Source organism: Juglans microcarpa x Juglans regia, chromosome 2D, assembly GCF_004785595.1.
Source record: "Juglans microcarpa x Juglans regia isolate MS1-56 chromosome 2D, Jm3101_v1.0, whole genome shotgun sequence".
Classification (NCBI taxonomy): domain Eukaryota; kingdom Viridiplantae; phylum Streptophyta; class Magnoliopsida; order Fagales; family Juglandaceae; genus Juglans; species Juglans microcarpa x Juglans regia.
The window spans coordinates 21,275,787-21,297,484 of NC_054596.1; the positions used below are offsets into that span (position 1 = coordinate 21,275,787).

The following is a 21,698-nucleotide window of genomic DNA, read 5'->3' on the forward strand; positions in this document are numbered from 1 at the left end:
AAAAAGGCATTTGATCATTTGAAAGAAGATGATCATATGGAAGGGATGATCAGGTTCAGGATTGTGAGAACCTGGGGCCACATGAGGGCGATAGTTGTAGCCACCATGGGTGGCTGTTATTTTTTTTTTAAATAAGTTTTTAAATTTAAAATTCACTTTTTATTTAGTTAATACATGAATGTGCTAAGATGCTAAGATGTGAAATCTAAATAGTTATCCACCAAGTTCATGCATACATTTAGAATACTTTCTATTGGATGACCATATAGAAAAGAACTTGCTTCATTAAAACATTGCCAACTTCTCAAATGTTGCAGTTGGTAATGTTTGTCACCACTAGTTAGAGAGTGTCATTTACGACTGATACGTGGACCTTCATACAGAATGTGGGCTACATGTGTATCAAAACCCATTTTATTGACAGTGAGTGGATGTTGCAAAAATGGATTATCGGCTTCGAAGAAATTGTTGATCATAATAGGTCATCTATTGGCAAGGAGATGGATGACTGTATAAAGGATTGGGGGATTAGAAAAGTACTTTGTATCACTGTTGACAATGCCACTATGATACTGCCATTGATTAGTTCAGGCAGAATACGATAGTAAAAGAGGATATCATTCGTGAGAACCAGTTTATCTATATTCGATGTTGTGTCCATATCATTAACCTCTTAGTCTCTGAGGGGTTCAACGAGGTTGATGATTCCATTATTAAAATTCGGAACCTTGTGAGATATGTGAATAACTTGAGATCCCATCTTCTAGTATGTTGCAGTTGGATGTTTCGACTTGATGAAACTCTACATACATGATGTTGGATGTAGTGCAAAATTACCAAACAACGTTTAAGAGAATGGAGGTCGCAGATAAGGGCATGAGATATGCTTTGCTAGAGTCAGTTGGGGAGGGGGGTAAAGGGGGCTCGGTGCGCCAGACACAGTTGATTGGGCCAATATCATGTATTTTGTTCAATTTTTGAAGTTATTTTATGACATAACTATGCGGATATCTGGAGCAAAATATCCTACTACGAACATGTACTTCAAATAGCTCTCGAGGCATTATGACCATTTGCAACAGAGTTGTGCTAACAGTGTGGATTTGTTGAATACAATGAAAATGAAGATGAAATACAAATATAATAAATATCGGGGGATGTCTAGTAGATAAATAGATTATTATTTGTGGCTGTAATCCTTAACCCTCGATATAAGTTGGCGATTGTTGAGGATTGAATTAGGGATGTCCTCGGGGATGAGGATGCTAATTAGTTTATTAGATTGCCTAAATGCGATATTGATAATTTATATAGCTATTACAACAACAATGGTCAGTCTTCAATTGAATGTCGTAGCTCCTCATGCCCGATTGGTTCGTCATCTTCCTGTAATGACACACATGCACAAAATTCAGATTTATTGTGGCTACAATGGTATCATCAAAGCCGTGCATCGAGAAATATTATGCAGTGTAAGTCTGAGGTTAAGTGTTACTTTATGGAATAAGTTGATACACCTAGCGATACATTCTAGATATTAACTTGGTCGAAGGTGAATTTTTGCAAGTTTCCAATACTTTCCCAAATAGTCAGAGATGTACTAGTCATTCCTTTCACTATGGTTGCCTCTGAGTCGGCGTTTAGGATCAGATGTCGTGTATTAGATGCTTATCGGAGTTTATTGTTTTCGACCATTGTCGAGACTCTCGTTTGCACACAGAACTGGTTAATTTTAGCACCCATTGGAATATATACCGTTGATGCCGATATCTACAGGCATGACTCGGGTAACTTTATGATTTTAAATGATTTTTTACATAATTTTAATATTTTTATTATTTAATTTATAATTTATATGATTTTGTAGATCTAGTTATGAACCCAGACTAATTATGGATGATTGAGATGGACGCTCCGTGTGACCCCTTTATTGGTGAGAAACTCAATTTTAGAAACTACCATCATGCAAAACTTGTCAGAGTTAGAGGTGGAGGTGAGTTCATAATGTGTCCTATTTTATGTCATATATCACTTAGTTGATAGTTTAGAAATCTATAGTTAAATGACTAAAGAAAATATAGTGCATTTGATCTAAAACTTAATGCAGAAAAATTGAAAATCACTATCGATTTATTAACTCAAATGCATGGATTGTCAAGACTGATACATGGGATTGTTCCTATTTCATATATGAATGAAATCTATGACATATTAATATTTTGGTGCTATAAATTTAAATTTATTACAATTTGTAGTCCTAAATTTAAATTTATCGTATCTGATTTTTAGTTTGATTTAGTCATTGTATTTAAATTTTAGCTTTTTAACTTATATTCTTTTATACTATTTTCAATTTTTTACATAATTTTATTTTTTAAAAAATATATTTTTAAATAGGGGTGGGCCAATTTGAATTTTAGATTGGGCTTGGATATTGGGCCGTGGGCCCAGGGCCAATCTGAGTAGGACAACTGGGGCCCATGAGATCCGTAAGAAAGAGAAGAGTATTTTTTCATAAAAAGAAAATAAAATGGGATTGAGTTATGAAAATATGCATAATATATTTGTTTTTGAAAAGAAATGTGAAAATAACTATAATTACTTGCTCTACATTACTCATGAGATCCGTACGAAAGATAAGAGTATTTTTGTCATGACTGATGTAGACATGAGCTAGTTTTTGTGCATTCTATTTCTGATCTGGAAAAGAGCGAATATGAGTCTATTTTTTTTTAGTTTTGTTTTGATAAAATAAAGATGTTCTGATGTATGAGATCTAAAAATTTTGCTATGAATAAATGAAGATGTTTTGATTCTATTTATTTCAAACATGTGAAATTATCTGAAACTGTTCAGTTTTTGGTTTTTGATATAAAGTGGCATCTGAAAACCTTGGCATGATATCATGATTCTGTATTCTAATTAAGTCTGATTATGATGTTCTTTTCGATTTTCGATTACGGCCCAGCCACAGGGCATACGACCCAATCACGGATTATAATAGTGGATACGGCCTAACCACAGGTTATAATAGTGGATACGACCCTTCCACGAGTTATAATGGTGGTTTATAACCCTACCACAAGAGTTAAACATGATATATAGCCCAACCACAAGTGATAATAGTGGATATAGCCCTTCCACAGGTTACAATGGTGGTTTATAGTCCTACTACGGGAGGTTGAACATGGTATACGGCCTAACCATGAGTTATAATAGTGAAAACAACCATTTCACGAGTTATAATGGTGGTTTATAACCAACCCTACACAGAGGTTAAACATGATACCTGTCTCGATGTGATGCTCTAATTAATGAAGATGAGGTCTCAGATTTTGATATGCCAAAAGATTTTTGAAGAAGAATGTTTTTTGAAAGTTTTGCTTCAATATTTTTTATTCTGCATTCTGAAAGTAAATATTTTGTTCTGCATTTTGGATTCAAAAATACTCTTGTTTACATACTAGTATATATTCTCTGCTTACTGAGTTGTCGATAACTTACCCCCTTATCTTCACAATATTTTTCATATGATTTTGATGACTCAGCTGGAAGTTAAGAGTAGAAAGTCTTAGTAAGGTTTAATGATCATAGATGAATAAGTGCCAGAGGGTATAAGTTTTTATTGGAGAGTTTTATTTAGTAGGTTTATGATTTTATGTTATTTTGCTATTTGGAGCCATAAACATTTATGAATCTTTATGGAGTTTTTAAATTATTTCATTGAAGTATTTATTTAGTGTTTTGGTGGAGGAACATATATAGTGGGTTTGTATAAATGGATTTGTATTTTGGTGGAGAATTTGGATCATATAAACATGTTATGAGAGATGGTTTTAGGTTACAAGAGATAACTCTCTGGACTTCCATGGACGGGGTGTTACAAATTTTATTTTGGAATTTGAAAAAGTTGAGTTGTTTTTTATTTTTTATTTTTTTTTGAAAGTTTGAGAAAATTTTAATGATTAGTTTGAAAATGTTGTAATGATTAGTTTAAAATTATTTATATTTAAATGATGTTTAGAAAGGAAATGAAATGGAATGAGATGATATAAGATGAGATGTAAATTGTTTCCAAACATCCCCTAAGGGTTCGTTTGATAACACAATTGTTCTATAGTATTCTTAGTCTCTAGTATATTTTCTTCTCAAACATTACTCAAACACGAAACATTTTCAATTTCAAATTTTTAATTTTTTCATCTAATCATTACCTAATTATTATAATTTTTTTAAACTCCCAAACAAAATACAAAAAATAATATAATATTTTTAAATTTTAAAAACAAAATACGATTAAAAAAATTATATTTAAATTATTTTTTAACTTGATATTATTTTTATTTAATTTTCTTATCTTATTTTTAAAACTTAATAAAATATATTAACTCAAATCATTTTATTATTATTCAAAAATATATTATGAATATTCTAAGAGTATCTAAATTCTAAAAGGCGAATGTTGGGCCGGAACTAATAAATGGGCTCACCACAATGGCCTATTAAAAATCTTAAACCCTTAAACCCCCCAATGCCTCCAGAAATACCGCATTTATCGTTAGGTTCGATTTCATCTCTTACTCTCAACCTAATGCATGAAGCTGTTTCGCTCAAATCCATGGCGCGGGTATGCCATTTCGAGGGTTTTCGGTGCTTTCTTCTATCATACCGAAACCATACCCAGGTCTGCGCCCCAAATCGACTCTCTCTACCTTCGCATTTCGCGGGCCGGTGATCCTAGGGTTCCGATCGTCCGAGTGATCGACCAGTGGCTTGAAGAAGGACGAGACGTTCAGAATTCCGAGCTTCATAAATTTATCAAGCAACTTCGCAAATATCGTCGCTTCAAACACGCTTTACAGGTATCAATTCCATTCAAACTTATATGCATTTGTGATTGCCCGTGTGTTATGTACTTTTGATATGGGTGTACACTTTGGTTAAAATTTTTTAGGCTGCAAAGGGTCTAATTATTGTCTGATAGATGACAAATGATTCCATCTGAATGGTATGGTATATTTGTGGTAGAAGTAAATTTGAACCTAAAAGCGTGCATAAATTTATTGGATGTTTTATGCGGTGCACTCAATGTGTCCGAGCCTGCTCCAAGAACAGAAGACCGTTTTGGTTTTAAGAGATTTGATTCCACTTGTCTGCTATCCCAATCATGATTTTTCTACCCATCTCTTCTATATCTGTTCCGGAAAGTACCCTAAAAAAGGAATTGCTCTTCTCCCCAACCATTTCGGGTTAAGATGTAATAGAGCTCATTAGGCTTACAAGGTAACTAATGGCCTCTTAGAGTTCTTGTCGCCTGTTGTTTTCAACTTTGGAGGATGGTTGCACGAGGTAGAATCCTCTTTTGGAGGTATGTTTCCATGTGATGAGTTTTTAAACAGTTTCCCAAGTTGTGGCAAAATCAAGAATCACAATGCGGTAATTGTTTGATATGAGAAAGAAGAGATATCAAGTTTTTTTTTTTTAATTGGCACCGGGTGTCCGTAACTGCGTCCCGACTAATCCCGGGAGTGCACAGGCTCCCGGTAAGGAGTTTCCCACAATTGCACCTTGGGTAATTCAAGGGGAAAATCCCCCATTCCGATGGCCGCTAAAGATTGTTTGCACCCAAAGAGAATTGAACCTTAGACCTAGGGGAATGTACCCCAAGCCCAAGGCCTTTACCACTCGAGCCAACCCCTAGGGGTTGAAGAAGAGATATCAAGTGACATGCGATACATCAAGTGACATGCGATACTTTAGTTTGTTAAGACTGAAAAAAAAAAAACAAAGTGGAATCAATCATACGTGACACAAAATTTACGTGGTTCTGCAATGTTCCTATGTCCATGGAGCTACAGGAGATTTGATTTCAGATGATGATCAAAACTATAGTGCGGCGGCCGTTCAAAGGAATAAAGCAATATATAGCAAACCCTAATCAGCGGGCCAGGTCAGTTCAAGAGCCAAAATGTGTCAAAAATTTGAAAATCCACCAAAAACACCTCAAAGGATCCTTGTCGGGTACGGGCCGCCACAAACGAAATCAGACTCCACACAAAGAAGCCCAACAGAATTTTTATCAAAATAAGAATGCATGGGTAGGCAAAAAAAAAAAAAAAAAAAAAAAACCTCCGTTATTACTTCTATCCAAGTGTAGTTGTCCCCCCCACACCCCCCCACCCCCCCTCCCCCCCCCCAAAAAAAAAAAAAAAAAAAAAAAAAAGAAAAAGAGAAAAGGAGCCGAACGGAATTTTCATCAAAATTAGAATGCATGGGTAGGCCCAGAAAAATGCCTCAGTTATTACCATAAGGGGAACAAAATGGCCTAATAGCGTTTTAAGTAGCCCAAAATGCTACCATAGTCCAGACTTCTAATAAAAATGAAAATGAATAAATCACAGGCTCACTCATGTCAACCAAACTTTCAAATAGATTACAGGGACTTTTATCGCAATTGCTTGAGTGAAGGTCTAGCAATGGTCAAGCCAGCTTTCTGTTTGAGCTCATGTTGTAAAGTTGTTCAAGCTAGACTCGAAGGAGTCATACAAAATCTCTGGGTCAATAAAACTCAGTAAGTTGCAAGAATTTCTCTGCTCTAAATTCTCCATGAAACTGTCAGCAATTTGGTCTACATTATCTCTGCTGCATCTGGAAAGAGTAACGCTTAAACTTGGCAACTTGTACCTTGGGAACGCTCAGCCTTGCTACTGTCCTGCTATGCTTTTCAGCTGGTTTGTCAGTTTAGCTGATATTTATTTGAACTTCTGGTTGATATCCTTGTTCTCATAGATTCTGTCAGTTGCACTTAGATTTTGTTCTATGTATATGCAGCTTGGTTGTAGGTGTAAGCATGGCTGTGGCAGTGGTAGTTGTGTGACCTTTCTTTCCGTTTCGGATTTTATAGCATGCGCACCCCCTTGATATTGAACATGGGTATTCTTTAGCTAATAATAATAATTTAAAAAAAAAAGGGAACAAAGGAAGAAACCTGTTTTTCCTTCTTTATACTTCCTATGTACTTGGGTTTTGTGCCCTTTGCGCCTTAAATAAAATTTTGCCTACTTACTAAAGAAAAATAGAAATCTGAACAAAGGAAGTCAGATGAAACAACTTGGATATACACTCTCAAGTCTTACTATGACGTTAGCCCCCAAGTTATTTGATGTCTAAGCCCATACCAAAAATATACACATAATCAAGTTTACATTTCTATTGATTAATTTGTACCAATGTCTTAATGAATGCATGCATGTTAACTCTTGTTCCTTCTCCAATTATTGTCTCTTATATTTCTGCTACTTGAATCTTAAGTTTGGGAAAATTACCTCTCAATTAGATAATTCTAGCATTGGTTTATATGGTTGAAATTTGGTTTCCCTTTTGGTTGAAACATTGGCCACCCTTGTGGCTTTGATTAGAGGGAAGTTGTTTTGAGAAATTGTATAGGAGAGTATTTCACTTAACCATCCTTGTTTGGGGCAATGGTAATGTGACCATAATCTTCATATTAATGCTCCTGGATCTTGTTTTGTATCAGATATCTGAATGGTTGAGTGAGCAAAGGAACCACAACCTATCCTCTGGAGACATTGCGATTCGGCTAGATTTGATCTCAAAAGTTCATGGCCTAGAAGAAGCAGAGAAGTATTTTGATGGCATCCCTGACACTTCAAGAATCACCAGCCACGTATATGGTGCTCTGTTAAACTGCTATGCAGAACATAAATCTTTAGATAAAGCAGAGGCCACCATGCAGAAGATGAGGGAGCTAGGTTTTCTGAAAACATCTCTGTCTTATAACGTTATGTTAAAACTCTATTCTCGGTTGGGTAAAACTGAGAAACTAGACAGTGTAATGCAAGAGATGGAAAAGAAAGGCATTGATTGGAACATGTTCACATTTAACATTAGGTTGAATGCTTATGCAGCCACCTCTGACATTGAGGGAATAGAGAAGCTTTTAATGAAGATGGAAGCTGATCCTGAAATCACCATTGACTGGAATGCTTATGCTGTTGCGGCAAATGGATACTCAAAAGCTGGGTTACATGAAAAGACGATAGAAATGCTGAAGAAAGCAGAGCAACTCGTTAGTGGTAAAACAAGGAAGTTTGCTTATGAAACACTCCTCACTTTATACACGGCTATTCAGAATAAAGCGGAGGTGTATCGTATTTGGACTTTGTATGGAGCAATGGGGAAAGTCTGGAACTCGGGCTATCTGTGTATGATAAGCTCGTTAGTAAAGCTGGATGACTTGGATGCTGCTGAAAAGATCCTGGAGGAGTGGGAATCTGTAACTGCATTTGTTGACTTTCGGATTCCACGTGTACTGATCACTGCTTATTGCAAGAAGGGTCTTTTGGATAAGGCTGAAGCATATATAGACAGGCTTAAAGAGAGTGGGACGGAGGTAGACTCGATCACATGGGATCGCATGGCAAGTGGATATCATGCACATGGTCAGGTGGATAAGGCAGTGGAGACAATGAAGCAAGCACTGTTGGAAAATCTACCAGGATACATGCCCAACCGTTTTATATTGGCTGAATGTCTCGAGTACTTGAAAGAGAAGGGAGATGTAGAAGCGGCAGAGGAGATTTTGAGGTTACTTAGAGAAAATTGTCATTTTTCAACTGGTATTTGTGAAAAATTACGAAGTTATATTCATGTTGAAAGTCCATCTTGTAAAAAGGCATTTGATCATTTGAAAGAAGATGGTCAGATGGAAGGGGATGATCAGGTTCTGGAAGGTGAGACTCCCGGAGTAATGGACCTCAAATCTGACTGTGGCAGCTGAGTTATATGTAAAGCTTCAAGAAGTATTGAATTGTATTTCCAAAAAATGGTGCATTATCTTATCTAAAAACCCATAGAGGCGCCAATCTTCTGCATTTCACATGTTTTTTTTTTTTTTTGGCCTTTTGCCTTCCTCTTAGCGGCTGGATGTAGTTTCACTGCTCAAATATTGTTGAATTAGCAGACCCTCCGCCCATCTTGCAAGTATCTCCCTTCTCCTTTTGGTCGTTACAAAGCCCATTGATGTTTTTCAACCATTACGCAACGCGTTCTTGTACATCCCAAGAGAGAAATGAAATTATATCTTGGACACCTGGTGGCTGGAGGCCTGATCTGGCCACCGCACGGGTGGCTCCATCTCGGTCACTGGTGGTAGCTAGAATCTGGCTAACTTGGCCACTTGAGGCCGATAGCTGTATCCATGGTGGCTGTTATTTTTCTAAAATTATTTTTAAGTTTAAAAGTTAGTTTTTTGTTAGTTAAACATCTTTGTTATTTTTAAAATAATCATTACTTTTTTTAAAAAAATAACTTGTCATGTGGCACTCTATGATTGATCTATTACCTCATGGTGATTTCTTTCAGGCCAATTTGGGAAGTAAACTTTTTTTTTTTTTTTTTTCGAGAAGTATTTTGGATGCAAGAGATCTATTGAATAATGGCACCAGATGAAGGGTAGGGAATGATGAATGTATTAAAATCTGGGAGAATAAGTCGATTTCAAGGCTGTCTTCTTATAAAGTTCAGAGTCCAGTGAGTAATTTGGGTCTTGAAGGCTTGAGGCTACTGTTAGTATCTTAATTGATCCAACCACAAGATAGTGGAAGACTAGTATGGTGGAGGAAATGTTCTCACTTGTAGAGGCAAGGTTGATCAAGCACCATTAGTTTACAATAACAGTGCGAATAAGTTAATTTGGATAGGATTAGCTCAAGGGTCCTTTGTGAGAAGTGCCTATCACTTGCATGGAGATTATGGATGTTGAGAGAGGTCAGCTTTAAGTAGCACAAATCCAAGAAGATTTTGGTCAAGAATGTGGCAATTACAAATTCCATCTACAGACAGAATGTTCCTTTGGAGAGCCTGTCATGACGGTTTGCCAACTTACCAGAATTTTTACAAGAAGAAATTCGTAGATAAGCCCCTATGCCCTATCTGCTTGATGGAAGAAGAGTCAGTGATTCATGCTACATGGAATTGTCCTACCTCTCAAGATGTGTGGCACCAGTGCTAAAGACAACTCCAGAAATATTCTTCTTTCAAAACTGCTATTAGGAACCTCATGGTGGAATTGAATGCAAAAGGTGGTAAGGAGCTCGTGGAGGATTTTGTAGTGGTTGTAAAGAGAGTTTGGATGAGGAGGAACCAATTCTTATTCCAGCAAGGGTTCAGGAGCCCCAATTCAGTAGCTAAATTTACTAAGGATACTCTGCAGGAGCTGAGGGTCTCTTTGACAGTTGCATCAGATCAACAAAGTTTATTGCAGAATGTGATCACTACATGGAATCCCCCCTATGAATGACTATAAACTCAATTGGGATGTAACAGTTGACAAGGTATAGTGCATGATTGGCCTAGGCTTAATTCTCAGAGATTGGAAGGGGAGGACTTTGGCAACATCAAGGATACTCAGGCCTCTTTTCCCTGATCTATTACTAGCGAAGGCACTTGGGGCAATGGAAGCTTCATGTTTTGGCTTGCATATGGGGACTACTAGAAGATGATTCAAAAGAAGTCATAAAAACTATTAGTAGGAGTGAAAACTCGTCAACTCCAGGTATGATTATTGAAGATGTCAAGAACCAGTTGAGCTTTTTTGAGGATTGGTCAGTTTCACATGTTAGAAGAGAAAGCAACAAAGTTGCTCATGCACTTGCTAGGGATGCTTTGTTAAATTTCATTTCTTTTGTTGATGTGGGGAATATTTCCACTTGTATTCTTGACCTTTGTTGATTTATGATTAATGCAAATATTTTCTTTTTTTTTTTTTAAAAAAAAAAGAGAAAGGTAGGGAACAAAAACAAAGTTGTCATAAAAGGTGCAAAAGAGGTGTCTTGGATGCTTCATGAGTTAAAAAATAAAGGAAAAAAGAAGGGGCCAATGTGATGAATGTGAACTTTCACATAGAGAATCAGTTGGGGCAATATACTTTGTGGACTGCACCCTTTTCACTAAACTCCAAAGGAAAATGCGTGCTAAACATGAGAATTTATTTATTTATTGTTTTACCCTATTTTCCTTTTCTCCACCAAAAGTTGTTGTCACCAATCATTTTTTTTTTCCTTTGCACTCAATTATCCATATGCTCTTAAAAAAGAGAAGTGATAAATATAGAACCAATTCACAACTTTGTAATAAAATAATTATTTTTGAATTCGATCACATCAAAGTTGAAGAAGTTCTAAAAAATAAATAAACATTTTATTAGGTAGTTGTGTAATAGTTGGATGTTTATATTTTTGTTAGGAGGAAAGAGATGGTATTTTCGAATATTGAGAATTAAATTAGACATTACAATGTGAAATACTCTACACTTTTAAAAATAAATAAAATAGAAAAAAGAGCAAAAACTAAATTAATGAACATGGAATCCAAACCATGAGACATAAAATGGAATTTTGGGAAAAATAAACTACAATCTTTTATTATTTAGTCTTATCTATGTAAGATTTGGGAGAAAATCTAATAATAAAAAATCGTTAGAATACTAATATCGTTAGAATACTAATCTCTGGCCATTGTTGATCAAGTATTTGCACGAACCGATTGTTTCTAAATTATGAACCCTCAATTTCTATATGGAGAGTATTGGGTAGGGGTTTTCAGCTTATCTTTTTACGTTAATGAATGTGACTGATGGAAAATTACGTGCCTTTATATATAGATAGTTCAAGACCTTATCCATTGTTTTCTAAGTGTTGTTTCGTTCCTTCAAGAAATGTAACTGTTAGTTTTTAATGAGTAGTATCTTTATTTTTAATTACCCATTATTTTTAATATAAATATAAAACTATTAAAATAAATAAATATAATATATTTAAAAGGCATGTAACCCACCTTTAAGTCTCCCACAAAGAGACGTGTTCTTTCATTCTCTCACTTGGCTTACGTGATAGTCATTTAAAATCATCTAGGTAACCCAAACCGAATATGGCCACAAATAAAACTACTCAAACCATAACCCTTAGAAGAAAGATATAATACATGAATCATGGTGGTTATGTTATTATATTAACATTTCCTTCCATGTATTACACTGTATTAGTCTCTCTAAATAAATTTCCATATGTGATATATCTCTTTATGAATAACTTCCGATAAGTCATTCTGGGTCTATACATCATACATTAGGAGCAAATACTTTTTGTGCACAAATAAAAATATAATTCTTGACAACAAGTACTGTATACAATGAACAAATCAAATATAAAATGAGCTCATTAACCCCATGCTCTCTGCATGTTTCAATTTATTGAGAGCCCTTTTTTCATGGGTTGGGTAGTTGTGTTCATATTCCTTAAGTTGACGCGAAGCGTTTGCTACAACTCTTTCATGCTGCATAAGAACACATCCCAACCCCTTGTGTGAGGCATTGCTGTATATCACGAATCCACCAGTACTCGAAGGTATAGTGAGAACAGGTGCCGTCACAAGTTTCTCCTTGAGCTCTTGGAAGCTCTTCTCACATTCTGCAGTCCATATAAATTTCTCACCCTGTTTGGTCAACTTCGTTAAAGGAACTGCAATGCGAGAAAACACCTCAACAAATTTTCGATAATACCTCGCAAGACTGAGGAAACTCCTAATTTCTAGTACTGTCTTTGGTCTAGGTCAGTCTACAATGGCCTCCACCTTTGCGGGATCTACAGAGATACCATCCTTTGACACTATATGGCCAAGGAAGGAAATCTTTTGTAGCCAAAACTCACACTTATTCAATTTGGCATACGACTTCTTCTCCCGCAACGCTTGTGAGACAACCTCAAAATGCTTCGCATGCTCCTCCGGAGTTCTCGAGTAAATGAGAATGTCGTCAATAAACATGACCACAAATTGATCAACATATTCCTTGAAGGTATGATTCATCAAATCCATGAAAGCCGCTGGAGTGTTGGTTAATCCAAAAGACATCACTAGAAATTCAGAATGTCCATATCTCAGTCTGAAAGCAGTTTTCAGGACATCTTCCGCTTTAATCTTCAACTGATGGTACCCTGAGCAGAGATTAATCTTTGAAAATACTTGGGATCCTTGAAGTTGATCGAACAAATCATTGATCAGTGGTAAAGGATACCGATTTTTAATAGCTACCATATTCAGCTCTCTATAGTTGATACAAAGTCGCAATGATCCATCCTTTTTCTTTACAAAGAGAACTGGTGCACCCCATGACGATACACTAGGGCGAATAAAGCCCTTCTCCAACAATCTTGCAAATGATCCTTGAGCAAATTGAGCTCTACAGACGCCATTAGGTATGGCGCTTTAGAAATGGGCGTCGTCCCTGTCACCACATTGGGAGAAGCATCGGCATTGTCCAATGTAAGAGCGAAGACTCGAGCTGGTACCAGGTTCTTCTACCCTGGGTTAGGCGCTTGAGCATGGGGCACTCCCGTACCACATGACCCACCTTAACACACTTAAAGCAAGTGTTGATCCCCATCAAGCATTTCTCGGGGCTTGCCACAGGTTTGGCATGCGGGACGAGACACCACAGTATTGCGATGAGGAGACTTGATCATTTGGAGGGGCTTTGGTGCATTGTTGTACCATTGGCCTCTTGCTTTTATTCTGATCAAGAGCTTGAAACTACCTCTTTCTCTGGTTGAACTCTCCCTCTCTGACTTGCAAATTCTCCTCAAGGATTATCGCTCGGTATTCAAGGTCGGCAAACTTCTTGATCTTTAATGCAAGAAGGGAGTCCATGATCCTGGGATTCAAGCCTCGTTCTAACTTTTTGGCCTTAAGTGACTTGATATGGACCAAATGCGGAGCGAACCTCGATAACTCCACAAATTTAGAGGCATACTGCCTCACCGTCATCGATCCTTGTTTTAAGTATGCAAACTCTCGAGCCTTAGCCTCTCGAACCGAAAAGTGGAAGAACTAGTTGTTAAAAACCTCTTTAAACTTGTTCCAGGAGATCGGAGTGGCTTCGCCCAACTCTTGTTGAATAAGCCCACAAGTGGCATTCCACCACCCGTTGGCCACATCTGCTAGATTGTACGTTGCAAATTCTACTTTCTGCTCTTTTGTACATGTGACAACGCTGAAGATTTTCTCTAGGCACTCCAACCAGTTGTCAGCATCCAGTTCGGTACCATTTCCATCAAACAGCAGAGGGTGCTGTTTGCAAAAACGATCGAACGCAGTCAGGTGTGGGACCTGTACTTGTGTCGCAGTTTGCCCGCTAGTAAAGGCCTCAATAAGGCGTGTCGCCGCATCGATGAGGTCCCCCAAATCTCTGGGGGCCTCTTGCTGGTCCTCAGGATTACAGGCATTGGGCCGACCTCGACGCTTATTATTATTGTTCTGTGTTGCCATACTGGAACATGTATGACAATAGCATTAGCCAGGACTCGTACGAAATAAGCATACATAACTTGCAATCTTTTATAAAATTCATAACATGTAGTAAGAAATACCATTTGAACCTGCTGCGGAGTTTGGCATGCTTTAGAGAAAGGGCTTCAACCTAGTCTACCCTTAAAGTCTACAGGACTCCTTAACCTTTGCTCTGATACCAAGATTTGTCACAACTCCGCTCTAACCTAGGCGAGGCCATGACCCTTTACCTGTTCTTTTCTTATTATTATTATTATTATTATTAGTACTATATATATATATATATATATTTTCTACAAAAGTGATAAGGGATATGCGTGAACATGTCATGTATGTACTTTGCACTTCTAGTTTAAAGAGGAAACACCTAATAGAAAATATGTTCACATATTACATGAAGGACTCTCAGAGTCCATCATCCATTCATCAAAACAGAACTAGTTCTAAGTAAGAGGGCACTCAATCCCTACAATACATACAAAGGTGTTAAGCCATCGTATGAGAGGTTACCATCACCCCACCATAGAAGTTACACCATTACCATCGCCCCACCATAGTATTTACATCATTCCCAAAAGATATATTGTCTTAAAGTTAATCCAACAAAACGTCCCAAAACGACCTCAAAGCATAAAAACCATAAACCATTATCATCAAAAGGTCGAACCGACAAGGGAACACTAAGCATCGCCCCCTCCCTCCTCGGTAGTGCTTGTCTCCACAGCCTCTCCATCAATACCTGGGCGTTTAAAACGTAAACACAAAGTGAGTCTAATACTCAGTAAGCAGTACACCATGCTATTAACTTATTAATCACATAAGCTTTTCTTTTGAAAACATGCATACATAGACATTTGCTAATTCTTGACAATGCCTTCATGCATAAACAGTTTAAAGCATAGACCATATCTTCATGAATAAAATTTAAAGAAATAACTATACTTTCATGCATAAACATTTTAAGAACTAACTTTACTTTCATGTTTCATTTTCTTGGGCCAGTACACACTGTTACGCCCCATGTGTTGGGGTTAGCGGTCTTTTGGACTTGGATCCCGCTCGTGGCCATAGGTTGGGAATCCCTTTCATGGAGGGCAGCACCAGGTGCACTACCAGTACTACTTACCCGGCATTGCAATCTGCCCATTCCTTTGGTACCCTTTTTCATTCATATGACCGTCACGTAGTTTGATAACTTAACCTTCATGTCATTTCTTTCCTTTCTTTGTAGTTAACATTTTCATTATCTTTCCTTAGTCTAAATGTATATGCATGTCTTGAAAAAGAGCATTTCATGTCATGCTACATATAAGTAAGACGTAGTTATTTGAGAGAGAGCATGTATGAAAATCTCATGATGCATTACCTTATACACACACACACAATTATAATCAATAGGGTGCTTAATAGGGGCTACCAAGAAGGGCTTGTACATAATATATACCTTTATTCTTTCTTTAGAAGAACATTTGAAAAGAGAGAGACATTCTTTCCTAAGAGAAGTTTGTGTAAGGAGCATAGTCATAGCTACTTACCTCGATGCTTTACTAGTGGTTTCCTTCAAGTTGGAAAATAAACTCCTATTCAATGAAATAGGATAAACGCATTAATATTCATTTCACTTTAAACTTTACTAACCGACACCTTAACACCCCCACTTTAATTCTAGTCTAGAATTAAAGTGTTTTCCTTAAACCATTTAGATAGCCATCATACATGGCACTAAGCCAAAATATTGAAATCCTCATTCCAAACATTTTAAAAAAACTCATGAAAGTACATAACTTGCTTGCTGTCCCTTTAAAAGCCATCATTTTCTATATGAAGGATAGGTATAAATCATAGGTTAGGAATGTATAGATGGTAGGAATTTATTTAAGAGTGGAAGGGAACAAAGAATTGCTACAAGTCTGAAACTTTCATCAAAGAGGGCATTTGATAACTTTGTAATATTGTATGGAAGATAAATCTAGCAAAATGGCCAATGCTCACAAGAGGGTTGATTTTGGTCACTTGTTTTTCAATAGTTTTTCATACTAAAATTTAATTTTAGTTGAACAAAAGGTTTAAACTGAACAAGGGATGAAATAGGACGATTGAAGCCCCAACAGAACATAGTGCAGAAAATTCTGCAGTGCATGAGCAGCTTAGCAAGTCTTAGTACATTCATGGTCTTAAACATCCCTCACTTAACCAAAATCTCAACTACATAATTAAACACTACAAGAGTTATAGAAAACTTAAGAAAACATCACATTTTTCTGAAAACATAGCATGAATAATGGGTACATCACTTGGCAACTTAGAATTTCTAAAGCAAGCTTACTAGTTGAATTAAAATTCATAGTGGCTTACTTAGGCCATAAACCTTGAGGAAAGTATGTCTAAAATTATAAACCTCAACTCCATTAATCTAACACATAAAGGCAAGACTTGGTATAATTAAAACATGGCTTAAACTGAAGAAAATACAATGAAGGACTACAACAAGATACCTTGCAAAACACACGGCTAGAACACAAAATAGAGCATAACACATTAAAGCAATCACTCCTTTACTCGGTTACCACCCAATTATAACAACTATTAGAGGAATAAATGAGAAATTAGTCTAGAGAGTACCACACAATAATCGGCTAGTACAGAAAATTCGAAAACCCCCAATTACATGGCACGAGTTTGCTTAGCATGATTTCAATCGCAATAAATCTTAAGGATAAGAGTATCACCTAACTTGGCTCCCTTTCAAGTTACGGAAGCAAGCATCAAATGGGAAGAGAGAGAACCTGTATGTTTTCGACTTGCTTTCCTCCAAGAAAGTGAAAGCGATTCTTGGGCGATCAAGATAGTGATTTCTTTTTCCTGTCTTTGTCTCGGGCGTTGGAGCTTCGTGTCTAGGTTTGCCTTTGAAGGCACCCTGTGCCCCTCCGATGGCCACCCCGTCAGCGGGGCTTGAAGTTTCTTCAGGTCTTGCGGTTTCTTACACCCAGGTGGTGAACAAGAAGGTGGAGGCTGCAACGTTCAAAATTTCTATGCATGTCCAAGTGGAGATTAACGGTGAACTGGGCTTTATATTTTCTGAATATGAAATGCTGAAGGTAGCGGAAGAATTCCGCTTCACATTGGTTACGAAGTTTATGGAGGTTCGACTATCTATTGACAAAATCCGGTTGTCTACGTTGAAAACTTAGGGATTGCAGAAATACCAACGATCATTTTTATGGATGATTACCATGTTCTTATTCAGATGAAACATGAATGTGACTTTGTACATGGTTGGGCACGTGAAGGCATAACAATGGCAGGGATAAACTTTCAACTTTTCAAATGGTCTAGAGATTTCAATGTGAATAAAGAATCACCTTTGGCTCATCAATGGATTTATTTACTTGGTCTACCGTTGCACCTATACAAAACAGATTTCTTGAAAATCTTGGCGACTAGATTTGGTCGATATCTTGCATTGATAATGCAACCCTTAATCGTACGAGAGCCTCGGGGGTGCGTATATGCGTGGAAATAGATTTTTCCATTGTACTCGTGAAAGGTTTTCCTATTGTTATGGCACCGAACACTTGTATTTGGCAGGAAGCAAAGTATGAAAAGATTGGATTTTATTATTCTAACTGTTCCTGCCAAGGGCATACATCAATGGTTTGCAAAGTTGGCAAAATGAAACAAGATGATGGTAAACAGAAGGACAAGGTGAAATGGCAACCAAAGAATAAATAAGGTTCTATTGGCTTTAATGGACGGATAGTGGAAGTGGATAATAAGGCAGGTCCAAGCAATACGCAGGTGGTGAATGTAGTAAATATTCCGGTGGTTATTGGAAATTCTGGGGTGGAAGTACTAGAGAATGAGGAAAAAATAAAGGAAGTTATTGTTGAACCACAGTTGACGTCACGACAGAATGAGGGTGATGATATATCAGAAGGATGTATTAGCTTGAAGGAACAGGTAGCAGACGAGGATAATATGGTAGGTCCAAGCACCACGCAGGTTATGAATATTCCAGTGGAAGAGCATGAAATTAAGGGAATAACAGAGGAAGCTGGAATAGAAAAGCTATTGATAGCAAGTCAGAATGTGAGGGGTGATATATCATAGAGTAGTGATGAGGAATGTGAGGAAGTGTGGTGTGATAAAATGGGTCCTCCTGGAGAAATAATGCCTCAAGCATATAATGTAACATTTGAGGCAGTATACGACGTGAACAATGATGTAAATCATGATGAATTGGTGCTAGTTTGTGCGTCAGATAGAAAGGAGGGAGAAATATCATCTTTGAAGGGAAAAGAAAAATTGTATGAGTCGGACACGGAGCATCGTTTGATTACCGGGAAATAAAAAATGACAAAGGCAACTATGGTGAGGAAATCTCAAAGGGTTCACACCCTATCTCAAAAAGTAAGTTTATGACTGATGCAATTCTTTTCTAGAATATAAGAGGGTTGAATAAGTCTAGAGGTAGGCTGAAAAAGCTTCTTACAAAATTCCATGTGAAACTATGTGCCATCTTGAAACCTTTTGTAACTGAGAATCGAATGCCTATTCTGGGGAATTTCTTACAATGTAATTAATTTATCTCAAATAAAAGTCAAGGCGATAAACTGTGGTTGTTTTGGAAAAATCCAAATGAGTTTGAGGTAATTTCTTGTACATCTCAAATGGTCTCTGGATGGTTGGTCTTGGTTGGCCATAAAATTGTGATTACCTTTGTTTATGCCAAATGCTCTTATGTTGAAAGAAAAGAGTTATGGCAACAATTAGCAATGACTCAAGTGGCAAACATACCATGGATGGTGTTGGGTGATTTCAATGTGATACACACGAATTCGGAAAGGATTGGTGGAAACCCAAGACCGCTTATCTCTATGTTAGAGTTTAATGATTGTTTAGATCATTGTGTTCTAGTTGATTTATTAAATTCTGGCCAACGTATGTCATGGTGTAATGGCCATGAAGGGGTGCTTAGAAGCTAGGCAAAGCTGGACAGAGTGCTTATTAATGATAACTTCTTGAGACAAATTGAAAACTCACCCAAGAAAGCCAAAATCAAGTCAATGGATGGAGAATTTAGACCCGATGAGAATTCGTTTTAAGAACCTAGATTATATTAAAATCTAGACCCATTGAAGAACTTGTCTCAAGAACCAAGATTACAAGGAGGAATGCCACAAAGGTTATAATTTACCTTTGATAAGTTCCAAAGTTCAATCAAGAACAAGAGGAGTAAAACTCAACTCACAATTAATAAATTCATCATATTTCATAAATTTTTTAAAATGAGGCTACAAAGAGTATTTAAAGCAAAACCTAATTAAAACCGTAACCAAAATAAACTTCATCTTCCAAAAATGCCCCTTGTGTGAATAGTGCTGCATCTACAGTGCGGCTACAGTAAAACCCCAACCCTAGTTCAATAAAATGTCCGTTGTGTGAATAGTACCCCATCTACACTGCGGCTACAGTATTCGCTACACTAAAATCCTAACCCTAGTTCAATAAAATAATAAATTTTCCAACATGCCCTTGCATAGGCCCTCCTCAAGTCATTCTCATAATAAGCTCAATTATTGCAAACTAATAAAATAAGTCCTTTAAATGAATTAAACAAGTTGAAAGCCTTCAAATGCCCAAAGCCTTTAAGTCATGTTGTTGTCTTCTTCCGTAGCTTATGAAATGAATCAAAACTGGATCTTCATCCTTCAAGCCCATATTGAATGTTGGATTTTTGCTAAACTTGTCCCAAGTGGATTACATCAATCCTTGCATTGCCTCCTTGGTCTTCTTGGCTCTTGACCTAGTAATTGGTCTATCTGAAACTTGCAAAGGATCTTTAAGATCAGGTCCATGTTGGTGCCCATCATTCCCCCTCTCCTCAAAAGGATTCGACCTCGAATCTCCACCTGAATCAAAGGGAAAAAGATTAGTAATATTAAAAATAGCAGAAACATGATACTTATCTGCAAGATTCACTTGATATGCTTTATCATTAATTTGTTTAAGAATTTGGAATAGTCCATCCCAGATACTATTGTCATCAACTGGTAAAAGCATTAAACTTAAAGGAGTAAATGGATTAAGTCTATAAACAATTTCAAAAGGTAAAAATTGAGTAGTAGCATGAACACTCCAATTATATGTAAACTCAATGAATGGCAAACAATACTCCCACAAATGTTCATAAAATATATCTAAAGTCTTCTTTATACCAAAATAACCACTCCAATTATATGCAAACTCAATGAAACGCAAATGATACTCCCTACAAACATTCATGCAATAAGTCAATGTATAGCAAATGATACTCCCACAAATGTTCATGAAACACACCTAAAGCTTTTCTTACACCAAAATTACCACTCCAATTATATGCAAACTCAATGAATGGCAAGCAATACTCCCACAAACGTTTATGCAACACGTTAATGAATGATAAATGATACTTCCAGAAACATTCATTCAACACGTCAATGAATGGCAAATGATAACCTCCCAAACGCTCGTGCAACACATCAAAAGTCTTCCTTACACCAAATTTATCTAACAAACCACCATGTCTATCACACACAAGTAACTAAACTAGTAGGTACACAAAGTCTATTGTCTCTAAACAAGTACCAATCTAGTTTATGGAACTTACCAAATGAGGCTTTCTCACGTACTCCATACACACTAGCCAAACCATCATCATTAACATACAATTTCTTATCATAGTCAAGTCTCAATAACTTTGCATCTAAAGTGATGAAAGGGCATACCTTCTTGCTAAATCATCAACCTTAAAATTTTCCTCACCATGTGTGTTTTTTATTACATGAGGATAAGTCTCAATACAGTCTTTCCACTTAGCATGCATTCTAGTCAACAACTTATCTTGTCCTTACAAGTGTATCAAGGACTCATGTTTTTCAAACAAAGGTCGGGTAGAAATTGTCGCACTTGACACAAAATTAATGTAGTGTTGTATCTCCCTAATAGGTGGCAATCCACTAAACACTCTGCTAGGAAACACAACTTCATATCCCTGCAACAAAGAGACAATAATACTAAGCAAAGATATGTCAAGTTCGTTACTATTAAAACTCGCCTTAGCATAAAAACTCAAATTTCTCTTTGTTTTTCTCTCACTTTCTTCACTCTCTTTTCTTTAGACACTCTTTTTCTTTTTCACTCTTTTTTCCTTTCACTGTCTTTTTTCTTTTCATTGTCTTTTTTTTCTGTCACTTTCTTTTCCTTCATCTTTTTTTGAACTCTCGACCTGACAATTGTTTTTCAACTCATTTTCTCTTTTTCTTGAGGTCTCAATCTTATCCTCATCCTTTTTT

General features: G+C 36.7%; 1 protein-coding gene across 1 annotated transcript; it reads left to right on the forward strand.

Annotated features, from left to right (window-relative positions):
* The first annotated feature begins 4,510 nt into the window (after positions 1–4,510).
* LOC121250273 (pentatricopeptide repeat-containing protein At2g20710, mitochondrial-like) lies at positions 4,511–9,006 on the forward strand. The gene is made up of 2 exons (XM_041149348.1): positions 4,511–4,862; positions 7,538–9,006. The coding sequence occupies exons 1-2, from the start codon at positions 4,596–4,598 to the stop codon at positions 8,798–8,800; spliced, it is 1,530 nt and encodes a 509-aa protein (XP_041005282.1). The 5' UTR covers positions 4,511–4,595; the 3' UTR covers positions 8,801–9,006.
* Positions 9,007–21,698: the final 12,692 nt, after the last annotated feature.

Excerpts from the sequence above, each read along its gene's own strand:
- LOC121250273 (XM_041149348.1), top strand. The coding sequence starts at position 4,596 with ATGAAGCTGTTTCGCTCAAATCCATGGCGCGGGTATGCCATTTCGAGG. Across the intron at positions 4,863-7,537 it reads GCTTCAAACACGCTTTACAG|ATATCTGAATGGTTGAGTGA; the intron begins GTATCAATTCCA and ends GTTTTGTATCAG.